Source organism: Neomonachus schauinslandi, chromosome 1, assembly GCF_002201575.2.
Source record: "Neomonachus schauinslandi chromosome 1, ASM220157v2, whole genome shotgun sequence".
Lineage (NCBI taxonomy): Eukaryota > Metazoa > Chordata > Mammalia > Carnivora > Phocidae > Neomonachus > Neomonachus schauinslandi.
This window is the reverse complement of record NC_058403.1, coordinates 1721180-1736778: the sequence shown is the minus strand read 5'-3', so window position 1 is coordinate 1736778 and position 15599 is coordinate 1721180. Positions and strand designations below refer to the sequence as shown.

Here is a 15599-nt window from a genome sequence, read left to right as displayed (position 1 = left end):
GACGCACCTGGGCCCGCGCCCCCGCTCTCGCCTCCCCACCGAGCTTGTTGGGAGGCTGCTGGAGAAATGCTGCGCACTGCCGGCGTCCACTGGCTCTCCAGAATGTTGGCGCGACCGCAGTGGGGTGGGACGTGGCAGTTGTCCGCGGAAGCGGGCCATGCACCTCCCGCTGCCCCAGGTCCGGGGGGAGCCGTCGGGGAGCGGGGCGGGCGGCTGGGGCGCGGGGGGAGCCCTCGGGGGGCGGCTGGGGCGCGGGGTCTCACGGGGGACTGCCCGCCAGCCTGGCGTTCGGGGGACCCCCATGCCATTCGCTGGCGTGTGGCACTGCTGTCCCACACCTGCCTCGGCGGCGAGGGAAGCGGGACTGCGGTGGGCTCTGCGGTCTGACCTGGGGATCTAATCCGCCCCCTTCGACATGCTGGGTTTCAGCGTCTGCCCTGTAAAACTTCCGTGCCCTCCCCTCCCTGGGAGGGCCCCACAGCCCTTAGAATTTAGCTTGCCCTTAACCCCCAGGGCCAGTGTGCCAGGGCTATTGGTCATTGTGTATTTGTGCCTCCTTGTCTGGGCAGGCACTGAAGGCAGCGTGACCTCATCTGTGCCCCCTCCTTCCGGTGTGGGAAACCACCCCAGGGATAGATAACTGTCCTAGGTCTCAGCGCCAGAAGAAGGGTGCCTCGGGGCTAGCATGGCGACCTGGCCAGTTCCTGCCTTTGGAAACAATACACACCTGCCTGGGTTTAGAAGTGCGGCCCCAGAAACCAACACATTTTCACCCTAACAACACAAACCCACAGCAACAACTTAAGGATAGTTGAAGGATATTGGGCATTTGTCAACATTAACCAGGACACAGTGGACGCTGCGACATTTGAAAGTGCCCTCAGCAATGGCGTTTCTTTTATTTGTGAGAGAGATCATGCACAAGTGGGCAGAGGGGAAGAGAGACAGTAGACTCCCCGCTGAGCGCCAAACCCCACATGGGGCTCAGTCCCAGGACCCTGAGATCGTGACCTGAGCCGAAGGCAGATGTGTCACCAACTGAGCCAGCCAGGCGTCCCCCAGCAATGGCATTTTAAGACAACTGAGTTGTGCAGCAATTGCACAACACAGAAGTTCTAAAATACTCGGTAACTAGAGTCCGTGTCCTGTTTTAGAAGTGAGGAGGTGGGGGCGTCATCCAGTGGTCAAAGAGCTTTACGCTCGTAGGAGAGAGACCCCAATAGATGAGAAGTAGTACAGCTGCAATGGGATGATTCCTCCTGGCAGTCTGCAGCCGAAAGAGCGTGTGGTTTTTCCAAGAAAGATAGCTAAGGAATTAGATGAACACAGTCACAACGGGGTCCACTTGCGGGGAGCAGGGCTGTCCTCAAACACCAGGCTGGCCATCGGGTGGAAGCCAGAGCCCCCTGGTTCTGCAGCTCCGGGGCCCTACCTCGGAGTTGTACGTATGGGAGACACTTGCTGGGCATTTTCCCCAGCCTGGTTTTTATTTGTGGTCAGTGTGCCATCAGATTTTGTCATGGAGACTACATTCCTCTTAGTAAGTTAAGGAATTACTTCCAGAAAGGCCATGTGAAAGAGAGCAGAGCTGCTCCCTGGCCAGGTAACACATCAAGTCTGTGATTTTTGATGCTGGGAGAGCTCATTTTCAGCTCAGCTGAGGACAGAGGGAGCATTTGAGGGCCTGGGACTTTGGACAGCCTTGGAGGGATCAGGCTGGGATCTGTAGGAGCTCTTAGAGAGGCGGGGGCCTCTGGGGCAGAGGGAGGGATGGTCAGAGGCTGGTGGTCCAGAGCCCATTTAACACGGTTGGATTAAGGGGTGCTACAGACCCTGCCCCTGGGCGTGCGGGATGGCACCAGTGGGAGCTGCAGGTGGCACTTAGCTGCGTGGGCTTGGGAGCTGGTCCTGGTCCCTGCCATGTCGGGCCTCTGAGGCCCAGGGATTTGCCCTGGACAGAGATGCCAGACATGGAACGCTCTGGCCACCCACCCCCTGTGAGCAGTCTCTTGGAGTCCTCTCAGAAACAGGTGGAAGGGGGCTCTAAGGACTGGTAATGTGACAAGACAAAACTTTCTCAAGGTCACGCAGCCAGTGAGATGCAGAGCTAGACTTTGAGCTAGTGCTTCACCAGAGTCTCATCCAGCTCCCCTCCATCCCATGGGGACAAGGTGGGAAGGTTTCAAGAGGATTGTTTGAAAATTAATGGGACTATGTCACACAAACAGGAAATGGACTGGGAGTAGCTGACGCTGTGGTTCATGCTTCTTTTTTGGTGGGGAGGGGCAGAGGGATCCCGACATGGGGCTCAGTCTCACAACCCTGAGAAATTAAGAGTTTGATGCTTGGGGCACCTGGGTGGCTCAGTCGTTGAGCGTCCGCCTTCGGCTCAGGTCATGATCCCAGGGTCCTGGGATAGAGCCCCACATTGGGCTCCCTGCTCAGCTGGGAGTCTGCTTCTCCCTCTGCCTCTACCCCTACCCACCCCCACCTCTCAAATAAAATCTTAAAAAAAAGAAAAAAGTCGGATGCTTAACTGACTGAACTATCAGGCGCCCCTTTGGATCCTGTTTCTGGGGACTGCCTCGGGGTATCAGCCCAGGCCCAGCCTCTGCTGGCCCTGCCAGAGAAGGTGCCCAAGCGGGGCAGACCCCTCCCCCCCCCCCCGGCCGCCCCCCCCCCCGCGGGCCCCCCCCCCCCCCCGCACACATGGCATCTGCAGCCCTCACCCGCAGACCACACATTTATGTCCATAATTAGACATCCTCCAGCTTCACCTAGTGGTTCTCAAGGTAGAGCATGCATCAGAATCACCTGCAGGACTTGACAAAACCCAGATCGCTAAGCCCACCACAGAGCCCCTGACTCAGCAGGTCTATGGCCACTGTCGTTTCAAGCTCCCCAGGTGCAGGCTGGGCTGAGACCCCTGAGCAGGAACACGCTACCAGCATGAGCAGTGATGGGCTGCTGGCCTGTCTAGCCCCACCACCTGCCCGAGCAAAGAGCCCCAGGCCACATGCAGTACAGAGGCCCTTACACGGAATTAACGATCCAGGTCAGGAACCCAAAGCCACGTACCCTCCACATGGGCCCAGTTGCAGGTCTGCGGCAGGATGGGGGGCCCTAGGGGGGAGTTGATGTGGGGAACAGAGGCAGAAGGAAATGTAGATAAAATTAAATGTCCTTATAACCTGCAGCCCGTTGACCAGTACTCGAGGCGGGCAGAGTGTAACCTTCCTCCAGGAAACTCCCAGCTGTCTTCTCCTGAGCTAAATCCAAAAGCCCGGGAAGCGCGATTACCACCCTTGCTTGACAATAGCCTGGCCTCCTGTATCCTGAGAGTCTTTAGCATATGAAAGTCCTTTTGGAAACTTCCCTTTGTCTTCCCCCAACTCCCTAGTATATAAATTACTGGTCACAGTCCCACAGAAGCCACTCTTTCTGTCCATGGGTCCTGTCCTGTGCTATAATAAAACCACCTTTTGCACCAAAGACGTCTCAAGACTTCTTTCTTAGCCGTCAGCTCTGGACCCCAACACTCCGAACCACATTATGGGGCGAGTGGCCCCCCGGAGGTGGAAGCTCGGCACCCCTACCCCACACATCTCCTCATCTGGCGGTTGATTCAAATCCTTTGTAATAAACCGGTAACCCAGTGAGTAAGCTGCTTTCCTGAGATCTGGGAACCGCTCTAGCAAATTCACTGAACCTGATCTGTAGCTAATTATCGGAAGCACAGATGACAGCCTGGATTTGCGCCTGGCATCTGAAGGGGGAGAAGCAGCTCAGCGGCCCTGAGCCCCTAGCCTGTGGGATCTGATGCCACCTCCAGATAGACAATACCAGAATTGAGTCGGATTGGTGAGACACGCCCTCAGAGTCCTCAGAGAATTGAGTTAGTTGCTTGATGGTGTGGTAGAAACACACATGTCAGAGGTGGCCCACCACCCATGTTAGCCCAAGCTGCATCGTCTCCTGGGAGAGAGGACTTTCAGGGTTAAGGCCAGGATGTCCCAGGCAAACCGGGAGCCTTGGTGTTGACAAAAAATGAACAGACCTTTAGAATCTCTGTAAGAAAGAATAGAGTTTCTCTATTTCTTTTTTTTTTTTTCCAGTGTTTATTTATTAGAGAGGGAGAAGCAAACTCCCCGCTGAGCAGGGAGCCCGATGCGGGACTTGATCCCAAGACCCCAGGATCATGCCCTGAGCTGAAGGCAGCCGCTTAACCAACTGAGCCACCAAGGCGCCCCAAGTTTCTCTATTTCTAATAGAAGTTTTCTTCAAGTGCAGGTTAGGACAGCTGCCCGGGAACCACGCTCTTCACAGGGAAGGAAGTGCTCCAAAGAATGAGTAGTTTTTACAGGATTATGTATTTTTTTTACATCTTGTAAAAGCTCAAAAAATTATAGCTCGGGGCGCTTGGGTGGCACAGTCAGTTAAGTGTCTGCCTTTGGCTTAGGTCATGATCCCAGGGTCCTGCTCCCTGCTCAGCGGGGAGCCTGCTTCTCCCTCTGCCACTCCCCCTGCTTGTGCTCCTTCTGTCAAATAAATTTAAAAAAGTATTTTTTAAAAAAAGGTTATAGCTTAACATATTGGCAGGAATCACGAGTTTTATCATAAAGGAATGTGGGGAGCAGGGGCATTGGCAAGAATCTCAAGGACAAGATGGTTTTCCTTCAGCTGACTCATTCACAAAGCAGGTGCACGATGCGTGGGTAGCGGGGCCATAAGTCAGGCTTTTGGTTCAAACAGTTTATGTACAGTCATGCTGACTTAGAAATCTAAACTGGCTCCCCTTGTCTATCCGGTCTTTAAAGAGGTTTTCTCTCATCACTGGGCACTGGGGCCTGGTTGTAGACTTACACCCATGTTATTCTGACACCCTCCCTCTCTCCTCACCTTTAGAAAGAGCGGAGGCCCCAGCTGGAGGCTTGGTGGGGGGCGGCACAGGGCAGCATGAGAGAATCACAGCCCTGGTGTAAGAAAAGGAAATAAGGTTACCCCGAGCATGTGGAGACGGACTGTGGTGGGAAGGGACTGGACATGACCAGGCGTCTGCAAGGGTTTGGGCTCCAGAGTAGGGACCTTGGGCACGCAGGCCATGTGTGAGATGGGGAGGGTCACAACGGACTGGGCAGGGCCACCACATGCATGGGGCCGGGAGACCACGGGGTGACCTGCAGTCCGACATAGCCTGAAAGCACTTCCATTTCGCTCAGTGGGGTTTTAGCATTTTGGTTAGAGCAAACGAAGCCCGAGTCTAGTGTGGTAACTGGCTGGCCTTTGCTATCCCGTTTCAGACACGCTGTGTATGAATAGGGCCGGTCCCAGAGTGGGACCCGTGATTCTGGTTTCTAGGGCGGCGGGGATGGGGTGGGCTGTTGGGCCTGGCCTGGGGAAGGGGGGAGGGGTGTGGCCCAGGAGGACGATAGTTGCCTTTGGCCAGAGAGGGGGGTGGACACGGGAAGAGTGCCCCCACAGAAGGAACAGCCTGCAGCGAGGATTCTCAGCAGCTGAAGGTTAACGGGTGAGGTCCTCAGTTTTGTCTTCAACCCTTACTCTAGGTTCTGCGTCACATGCTCTTCCTGCCCCGCACACAGCTATAGCTTGATCCTGGCTCTGGGGGCACCTCCGTGTGCCTCCTGACAGCGAGGGATTTGTTCAGCCTTTCTCCACTGCGATGGTGCCCATCGGGGCTTTCTGAATGAGTGGCTTGGGTTTTCGTTTGTTTCAAATGTTTTATTTATTCATTTATTAGAGGGAGAGAGCATGTGCGTGCAAGGGGGAGGAGAGTGAGTGGGAAGAATCTCAAGCAGACTCCACGCTGAGCAGGGAGCCCGACGCGGGGCTCCATCCCAGGACCCTGAGATCACCACCTGACCGGAAACCAAGAGTAGGACGCTCAACTGACTGAGCCACCCAGGTGCCCCACTGTGTGGCTGTTTTTAAATCAAGAGTTAGGCTGGGATTTTTTTTTTAAAGTAAATAATGTAAGGGCAGATATCCTCTGAAACTATGTTTGTGTCATGACTACAGATACAAGCAAGCTCCCCGATATCTGCACCGAATCAGCCTCTCATACCCGCGTACGCTGGAGCTGAGAGCGGGCACGCACCCTCGTGTGGCTACAGAGGCCTGGAACGTGGCCCTTCCCCTGGGGACCACGGGACCTCCCCCCCCAACCCCAACGGGCTCCCCCCAGACCCTGGCCACATGAGCCTGCTGACCTGTGCCGACTGCGGGCACTCCCATGTCCTGGTTGTGACCAATGGACACCAACACGTACTGCAAGGCCACAAGACGGGGCTGTGTCCCACAGCTGCGTGGTGCTGGATCAGCGTGACTTCCAGATCACCCGTGACACAGCCCGCGGGAAACAAACTTACTTTAAAACTCGGAGAGATGCCCATTTCCCTGCTCCGCAGACAGCCCCCTTCTGTGAAGCTGCCCTGTGTCTTCTGAAAGCTGCTTCGGATGTGGGGCAGGAGCGGGGGTGGAGAGGGCCACGGACACACGGCCAACAGGTGAGGAAGGAGAGAAGTGCGCGCCACGGCCCACGGTCCACACGGACCCTCCGAGGGTGCACAGAGCCCAGCTTCCACACACAGCCTCGACTGAAGTTTTATTTATTTTTTCTATACACACGATTGGGAAACAGTATCATCAATGGGATGTGATTTTTATACCCTGATAAGTTCAAATATAAATAAATTTGTGCCACAATGAGATTGCCACTCTAAGTTTTATAGGAAAACACATCTAACCTCATAAGACCCAAGCAATTCCTTCTTCAAATCTCTACCACAAGGTCAGACACATCAGGGGGGGAGGCTGTCCCTTCCGACATGTCCATATTGTCACCTGAGCATACCTATTATTTCAACAGCAGAAAACAACAGTGGATTTTCGGTTAATGGGTGAAATTGTCAAGGATTGTGAGCCATATCCCTGGAGGAGCCTGGCGGAGATGTGATTTGGGGGTGTTTCCATCTGGTTCAGACAGCGCTATCTTCACCAAGCGCCCTAACTCTCAGCAAACTTCGGGTTCATGACTGTCGTGGTGGCGCTCTTGAAAAGGGGGTTATCCTGGTGGGAAATGCAATGCAACTCGTCAGTGGAGGGGAAGAAAGAGCCAGGAGTGGGGGTGACCTTCCCCTGGGTCCCAGCTCCGAGGACGAACTACGGGGGCAAGTGGACCAGTTGGGGGGGACCATCTCGACCCCCAGGGACAGCCACTCACGTTGTTCCACTGGGACTTGAGCTTCTCCTTCTCAAATCGCTTGTACTCCCGGAGATCACTCAGGTGGGTCAGAGCCTTCCAGATGGCCAGCAGAAGGATGCCGATGAGCACAACTCCCGACACAGTGCCCCCCACAATGGGGGCGATTTTGGGGCCCCCCACACACTCTGAGGCAAGGAAGAGGCACACACACATTAGTGTCAGGCCCTGCCTGGCTCACCTGGCCCCCTGTGTGCCCTGCCCCAGGTCATTGCCCAGTGCTTAGGTGGACAGAGCCTTCCGGCCTCTGCGTTCACCATCAAGGCAAGAGATACGCGAGGAAGCCTGCAGCCCCCAGCCACGGAGGAAGGCCAGGCCCCGTGGTTCCAGGGGAAATATAAAGGCCCCTTGTTTACACAGAAAGAAAGCGGACCAAGCAGCAGCCTCCTGACTCGGTTACCACCAGCTGGGACAGCCAATGGCCCCATCACCAAACCTTGCTGAGTTAGAGTTAATCTTCAGGCAGGAAATGGTGCCTGAGGCCCCCAACACCTCTTAGCTGAGTTTGGGGATGAGGACTCAGCTGGTGAAAGCCTTCCCGAGGAAACCAGGGCGGGGTCCTAACGCCCCGACCTCCTCCTCAGGCCTGGGGGACAGGGGACAGAGCCCTTATTTACCTGCTCCCAGACACCCATGTTTCCTTGAGCTCCCTCCATCATCCTGGCCTTTCTAGAGAGCTTGAGCAACTTGGCCACGGCTGCACAAACCCAGACAGGACCCCAAATCTGCCCAGCAGAGAAACCCAGCGAAAGCTCGCCATGCTGGCAGGCCACAATCCACAGCCCCCAGGCACAAGCTGTGAACTCCCTGAGCCCCACCTGCCTTCCTGGGCTTCCCACCGTGGGGAGGGGAGCTGGGAGCAGAATCAGTCCTGCAAGGGCCCTGGTGGATGGCTTGCCCGCGCCTGCTGCATCCACCTGCAGGGCTGGGCCTCCCAGCCCTATGCTGCCCTGCCCTCAGCCTCTCTGAGCAGGAAAAGGGGGGTGGGGGGTGCTGAGCGTCTGTGTGCCCCACACACCCCTGGGCGCCACTTGTCCGGAGCCCTGAAACCCATCCCACCATGCTCCCAAAGTCCCAGCACCCACATGTGTCCGTCACTGTCACCCACCCAGCGTGCCTCCTAAAAACTGGCCTGCCCACACACACCACCTGTTGGGGCCTGTGGACCTCCCTCCCGCTCCTCCCGGCCCCGTCCCCGTGTTCCATTCAAGGGCAGGCTCTGTCCACGCCGCCCCCATGCCCCTGCCACCTCCACACGCGTCCCTCTCCACGCCACAGTGCCCACGTCCTGCAGCAGCCCCTCATGGCTCTGCATTCGGCTTTTGAAAATGCAGCTCCGATGTGTCCCTCGCTCTTCTGAAAACTGCTAACAGCTTCTTGGTATGTTTGGGGGGAGACCCAAGTGCCTCGCAGGCCTCACAGGGGCCCCCTGAAAACCCAGAGCCAAGGGCCTCTGACCCACGGCCTTCTGTTCCCTCCGTACGGATGTCCCATCCTGTGGTCTTGGCTGAAGCGGTCCTCCTCCGAGAGACCATCTGACCTCTGACCTCAGGGCCACCCACCCCTGCCGCCATCTTTGTACCTCATGACTCTGGCCACAATCTCACGTTGTCTCGGGTACTGGCCAAGTATGTCCCCACCCCCTTGGAACGCGAGCCCCATGAGGACAGGATTGGTGTCCCCATGTCTTCAACCACTACTGGGCCAGGTATGGCCCCGGAGCGCAGTGCTGGACCAGCAAGCAGCATTCGGGAAAGCGTGCCGCCTGGGCTCCTGGCCCCAGGCCCCCCTCCAGGGCTGAGATCGGAGCCCACGGTGGTCCTCACACAGCTCTCCAAGGACCGGCTCTTGGGACCCATGCCTCCAAGCCCCAGGCAGCTGTCCGGTGGTCGGCACCCAGCCCAGAAACGTGCCCTGGTTCGGAACAGTGCTGTCGCAGAGGGAACAAGCCATGAACCGCCTCCCACGGGTCACGATGTGAGCCAGGGAGAGGGGCCAGGGCAGGACCATGGCTGTGGACACTTGCCTAACCCCCAGGCCATCCTTCCGAGTGAGGAGGGGCACCCTTGCCGGTGGCGGAGACACCCGGTCTCCCAGGCCTCACCTCGGGTGTCGTCCACGTGGATGTCGTAGCTGTCCCTGCCGACCCGCTGCCGCAGGGTGAAGGTGATCCAGCAGCCCTCCAGATCCCGCTCCTTGCACCTGCGGCCCTTTTCCGGGCGTTTGCTCAGCAGGCCCACGTTCCCGCACTCCACGCTGCAGTTCTTCCCCGAGGGGCTCTGGTCAAACTTGAGACACTGGGCGCAGGTGCTGCAGAGAAACATGCGTGGGAGCGCGAGCATGGGTGTGAGTGTGAGTGTGGGCGCAAGACCTGGCGTGGGCGCGCGCGTGATCGTGGGTGTGAGTGTGAGCGCAAGCGTGTGGGCGTGAGCGCGGGCGTGAGTGCACACGCGTGAGAGCTCGGCCCCAGGTGGTGGGAGAGGTCTGCTGGGGTGGGCGACGAGCGGGGCTCCCGGGGGCGGGCGGGGGCCTGGCCGGTGGGGCCTGCCGTGACACGGGCGGGTGAGGGCCACGGGGAGGAGGCGTGGGGGGCGAGAGGAGAGCGCGGGGGGGGGGCGAGGGGGCACTCACATGTACCGGCCGCAGGGCGACGGGCAGCCCAGGCACTCCAGGCACAGGGGCGGCTGGTAGCCCGCATCGCACTCGCACACGTTACAGCGACAGCGGCCGCGCCCGTTGCACTCGAAGCCCTCGGCGCTCAGGCAGCCCCGGGTGGACCGCTCACACTGGCAGGCCGAGCCCTCGAAGCCCTCCTTACAGTAGCACTTGCCGCAGGCGCAGCTGCCCCGCTCTGCAGGATGGTGGCCGGGACTCAGCCCCGCCCGGCGGTCCGGCCGTCCCTGCCCCCGCTCGCCCCGGTCCGCCTGTCTGTCCACACCGCCCGTCCCCCCGTCCGCACCGTGCTCACCCTCGCCCCCGCAGACCCGCCCATCGTAGCGCTCGCAGTTGACGTTGTCACACTCGCAGTAGCGCCCGAAGATCTTCTTGTTGGGCACGTCACTCCTGTGGCACACACACTGTCCGCAGAGGCAGTCCCCCAGCCCCGAGCAGAGGATGGAGTTGTTGTCGCGCCGGCAGCTGCCCTCCAGCTCCTGGCTGCTCCGGCCGTGCGTCTGGCACTCACAGCTCTTCCCGATGTAGCCGGCCTCACACCTGCAGCGGGAGCGGCGGGGCTCAGGGCCCGAGGGGCACGCGGGAGGCCGGCCCTCTCTCGGAGGCCGCTGGCCCTTGGCTGAAACCTCTGCTGGCGCCCGCTCACCTGCAGATGCCGCACTCCAGGAAGCCCTTGCCGCCGCAGAGGCCGCGGGCCTGGCTCTCGGCCCGGCAGTGGCACTCACACTGAGGGAGGACCCGCACCGTCACCGTGTCCGTGAAGCCCAGTGCCCGGATGACGAAGGACTGCTCCTGGATGCACTCCGTGGCCGTGACCTTCACCTGGAAGGTAATCTGTCGCGGACAACAGCAGGGCTCAGGCGAGGCGGTGGCGGCGGGGCCACACTCTGTCGCATCTGCTCGCCTGCGGCCCGGACACAGGTTTGTCCAGGAGCCCGGCTGAGGTGGGGGTGGGGGGCCAGCCTTTCTCAAGGGCCCCAGGAGGGAGTGCAGGGAAGTGTGGGGAGGGGACGGCTGGAAGAACACAGAACACTCCGCATTAATCCAGGACTTGGGACTGGACATGAAAAGAGAGAAGGCCGTCTGGAGCCCCAGAGTCGGAGGTGCAGGAACGTTGGGGCGTCAGGCCCACCGGGGCCTTCCCAGCCATGCTGCTCCCCACACCCATCACCTCCTGGCTTGGCCTTAGGCTGGGGGGGTGCTTCTAGAATATTTTTAACATCCGTGCATTAGAAAGGAGACGTGGTGACTTGGGAAAGGACATGGATTTTCTCCTTATGTCTGGAATGCTGAGATGCCAGAATCCCGCAGGAGGCCCTAGATTCTGGATATGGAGTGTGCTCTGACCCTGAATAAAGGGTAGAAGATCATGCCCCAGGGGAACCGGGTGGGACAGAGCAGAGTCCCTGCCGCCCACCTGCACCCCTGAAGTCAGCAGCTCAGAGCTTCGGGGAGCACTGACTTGTCAAAAGCAAGCCACACCCTAGGAACATTTAAATGAATTGCTACAGGGGACATTTAGGTAGAGCAGAAATACTAGGAAAAATGTGTAAGAAGCAATCAGCTCATCAGAAGATTGAATAAATTCCCATGTGGGTTGCTCAGGAAACATGTATATGCAACATTTAGCAAGTGACATAGTTGAGGATTGAATTCTAATGTCCTATCTAAAACCTCAATAAGAGCAAGTATTTTTGCTGAATATTAGTTCACAGCCGGAAAGAGGAAAAATTTAATTTTTACGGTCATAAGAAAATCAAAATATTATGGAAATAACTCAGCGCCTATTTCTAATCATCCCTGTGGCCCATGCTTTAATATCTTTGTCAAAAATCAAAATAGGAGCACCAGGCTGGTTCAGTTAGGAGAGCGTCTGAGTCTTGATCTCAGGGTCATGAGTTCAAGCCCCACATTGGGTGTGGACCCACTTAAAAATAAATAAATAAAATTAAACACTCAAAGAAAAAACCCCAAAAGCCCAAAACACAAAAATCAGGAAACCAGACCAAAGCAAACCAGATGTGCGGACGGTGGAAAGTACCCCCTTCTTCGCTGGGACGCACTGCGCAGCACCTGCCCCCAAGGGGCGCTGCCATCCCGCTCCGCCCTCCGTCTACACTGGCGGAGCCCGGGGCGGAGCAGTGCGCTCAGCCTGACCGCCGATCCTCTCCTTACCGCGCAAGACGGCCTTACCCAAGCAGCGTCTGGCGCCTTGGAAAGGAGCTGGATCGGCAGCAGACGCTGGCCCCTGTCCCTCGCTTGTCCCTGTGCTAGCGGTGGGCCTGGGTGCACCCCCAGCTGTCCCTGGGAGAGAACCTTCCGGAAGGTTGGGACGGGGTCTCACCGGGACGTTGATCTGGACGCCGTCGCAGTCCCCTCTGGGCTGGTCCACCTGCGATACCCCATTACTGCAGAAGGAGCTGTAGGTGACTTTCAGGGTGCTGGGGACCATGTTGTGGTCCAGAAAGACCCTGGAGGAGAGTTTCTGAGGGGGAAAGAGCGGCCGTGGTTTAGGGGTTCCTCCCACTGTCCTCGGGCCCTTCCTGGCCGATGGCGCCGATGCCTCTTCATTGCTCATCCCTCCCTCCACCCACGGAGAGCTGGGGCGGCAGCATGCCCCGTACCCCTGCAGGCAGTGGCCGGGCTACCAATGCCACGGCCCCCCAGGACAGGCCAGTGAGGGGGCCAACGGGGACAGGCCGTGGCCACGGGGACGGGGCCTGCCGGTCCCACCCACCACCACGTGCCCAGCGCCAGGCACGGGCTAGGAGCTGGGGGAACTAGGTAAATGAATGAGAGACAAACGGAGATGGAGACGGAGATGGAGAAACACAGGGAGAGAGAGAGAGAGGGTGAGGGAAAGACAGAGACAGAAAGAAAGACACAGAGAGGGAGACAGAGACAGAGAGAGACAGCAACAGAGACAGAGAGGGAGACAGAGACAGAGACAAAAACAGAGACAGGGAGACAGAGAGAGACAGGGGGACAAAGAGACGGAGGGAGACAGAGACAGAGAGGGAGAGACAGAGGGACAAAGAGACAGAGGGAGAGACAGAGACAGACAAAGAGGGAGAGACAGACACAGAGAGACAGACACACAGAGAGAGAGACAGAGGGACAAAGAGAGGGAGACAGAGAGAGAGGGAGGAACAGAGACAGACAGAGAGGGAGAGACAGAGACAGAAAGGGAGAGACAGAGACAGAGACACAGAGACACAGAGAGAAAGAGAGACAGACAGAGACAGAGAGACAGAGTCAGAGGCGAGTGAGCAGTGACAGTCGTGGGTGTGAAGACACAGGAGGGCCCGCCTTGGGGGTTTCGGGCTCCACAAGGGCACACGGAGCAAACACAACCCCTCACCAGAGCTCTAGCTCCATTCGAGGGCCCGGCACTTCCCGGGTGCTCTCAGCCTGCAGCACGTGGGGAGGCCACCAGGACTGCGGCCTAAGAGGAGGCTGGGTGCCCGTGTTTCAGGGAGGGCAGAGGTGAGGGTCAGGCAGGGCACAAACCACACCATCCCCGGGGGAGGACCCGGCTGCCCCGTGGGAAGAGCCAGCATCCACTAATCCAGAAGGCCTGATGGTGGCCCTGTGAGGCAGGGCTCCCCTCCGCAGACCCCCCTTCGGCTGGCCTGCGGCAGGGAGGGCAGGGGTCTGCCCCCAGCCCCGGGGACCCCTGCGGAACGCCAGGGGCACTCACGTTGTAGGCGTTCTTGATGAGCTGCACCACATTGCTGGAGTCGTCCGACAGCTCCCCGACCGCTGACTTGGGGATGACCTCAGTGAGTTTCTGTTGGGCAAGGAGACCAGACCTGTCTCAGCTGGAGCCCTGGGGCCACGGAAGCCACAGCGTCCCTGGGGTTTGTAACACCCCAGAGGGTTCCTTCTTGCTCGTAAAATGGCCCAGACTGCCCCTCCCCGCCCCCCCCCCCCCAGATAGCTTATCGCTCTCAGTTAAGACCAGGTCAGTGGCTCAGGAACAGTCCATTTCCTTGCTGGGAGCACTCCTCCGTGGCCGACCTCCAGCTCGTGACCTGCTGGGAGAGCTGTCCCTCGCCACCATGACGGAGCGACCCGGCCGTGCGGATACGTCAGCTACGGCCAAGGGCAGAGAATCTCAAAATGTGCCAACACCGGCAGGAAGGGGTGAGGGGTGAGCATTTCAGTGTGTTGATGTAATTTAATTTTAGTGACGACTGTGGTAAGCAGGAATGGGGCCCTGGGCTCCAGCAGGCCGGGGGTCCCGTGGCGCCTGCGCATGGGCAGGCTGGAGTGCCCGTAATGCAGACAGGCCTGGGGCCAGCCTCCAGGACACCTCTGTGCCCCCTCCTCCCCTCACACTCTCTTTCACGGAAGACTGAATCCTCGCTGTGTCTTACAGAACTGATGCTTGTGCCACTTCTCTGCCCCAAAGCTCCCCGCCGTGATTCCCCAGATAGAGTCCAGGTACGTCCACGGAGCCCACAAGGCCTGGCACAGCCCGGCCACCAACCCCTGGTGGCCTCCACTGTCCTCTCCCCTCCACCCCTTGCACAGGACCCCCCTGTGGCTCTGGGAAGCTGGGCTCTCCCCTGTCCTGTCCCTCCAACCTGCTCTCCCCTCAGTGTGGGGCACCAAGGACAGTCCAGCAAATGCTCTCCTTACAGGCTCTGGGTCGCCTCGATGCCCCTCACCCAGGAGCCCCATGAATGAGGGTCGGGAAACAGGCTCAGAAAGGCCCGGACACACTAGGGCATCGTCCATCCTGGGGGTTTGCAGTTCAAACCTCCTGCTTCTACTCCATCACAGCACCGTCCTGCCCCAACAGCAAAATACCGGGACCAGCTGTGCCCCCTAGTACTGCCTGCCAGGTCCTGATGGTGCACCCGGTCATCAGCCCGGCACGGAGCCCCGGTCCCTGTGGTTTGGCAAGCTTCCAGTGCCCACCCCAGGGGTTCTCCTGGACCCCTGCCCCTCCCCCTCCTCTGCATCTCCTGCAGGGTCCTGTCCCCTTTCGGAGTCTGGAAAACTGACAGTAGGAGCTGCGGGTCTCCGTCTTGGTGCCGGCCCCCCGCCAGCATCCCCCGCCCCAGAAGCGGCAGCAGGCGCCCCCACAGCGGAAAGCAGGACTCGGGGAGGGTGGGGGGGCCAGCAGGTGCTCTCACAGCGCACCAGAGCCGAGAGGAGGCCACCCTGCTTATCCACAGACTGCGCAGGCACGGGAGGCAGTAACGCAAACACGTGCCGGACAGAGGGCACGAAGGACAGAAGAGAAACTGGCCCAGGAACAGAAAGTTCCCCGTGCTCTGGAAGAACTGAACAGGAACAGTCATTCCGTGAAGTCAGGAGGTCAGGACAGAGCAGGGTTCCCGAAGCAGAGAAGGAAGTGTTGTCAGCGTGCGAGAGCTGGTTCCCTGGGTGGGGAGACAGCCCTGGTGGGGCGTTTGGGGGGCGCGTCCCTCTGGAATGCGCCCGGCCCACCCTGTGCACCCGACGTGTGATGGACGCGCTGATGTCGCAATGCGCATGCGTACAAACCGAGAACGGGGCCCGCAGACTCGCTGTGTCGGAGCAGATATGGAAACACGGCGGCTGCGTTACAATCCGCCGACAGAGAACATCCTCCTCCCGCGTGCGTCCGCGCAGCGCCCCGAGCCTCACCGGCTGC

General features: G+C 58.9%; 1 protein-coding gene across 1 annotated transcript; it reads right to left on the bottom strand.

The window, feature by feature from the left end:
* Positions 1-6597: 6597 nt before the first annotated feature.
* ITGB2 (integrin subunit beta 2) lies at positions 6598-14638 on the bottom strand. The gene is made up of 9 exons (XM_021679183.1): positions 14597-14638; positions 13653-13742; positions 12297-12437; positions 10599-10786; positions 10248-10492; positions 9911-10130; positions 9384-9589; positions 7241-7407; positions 6598-7086 (listed from the first exon to the last, which is right to left on the bottom strand). Exons 1-9 carry the CDS (start codon positions 14636-14638, stop codon positions 7024-7026), a joined length of 1362 nt encoding a protein of 453 aa, XP_021534858.1. The 3' UTR covers positions 6598-7023.
* Between the last annotated feature and the right edge of the window lie 961 nt (positions 14639-15599).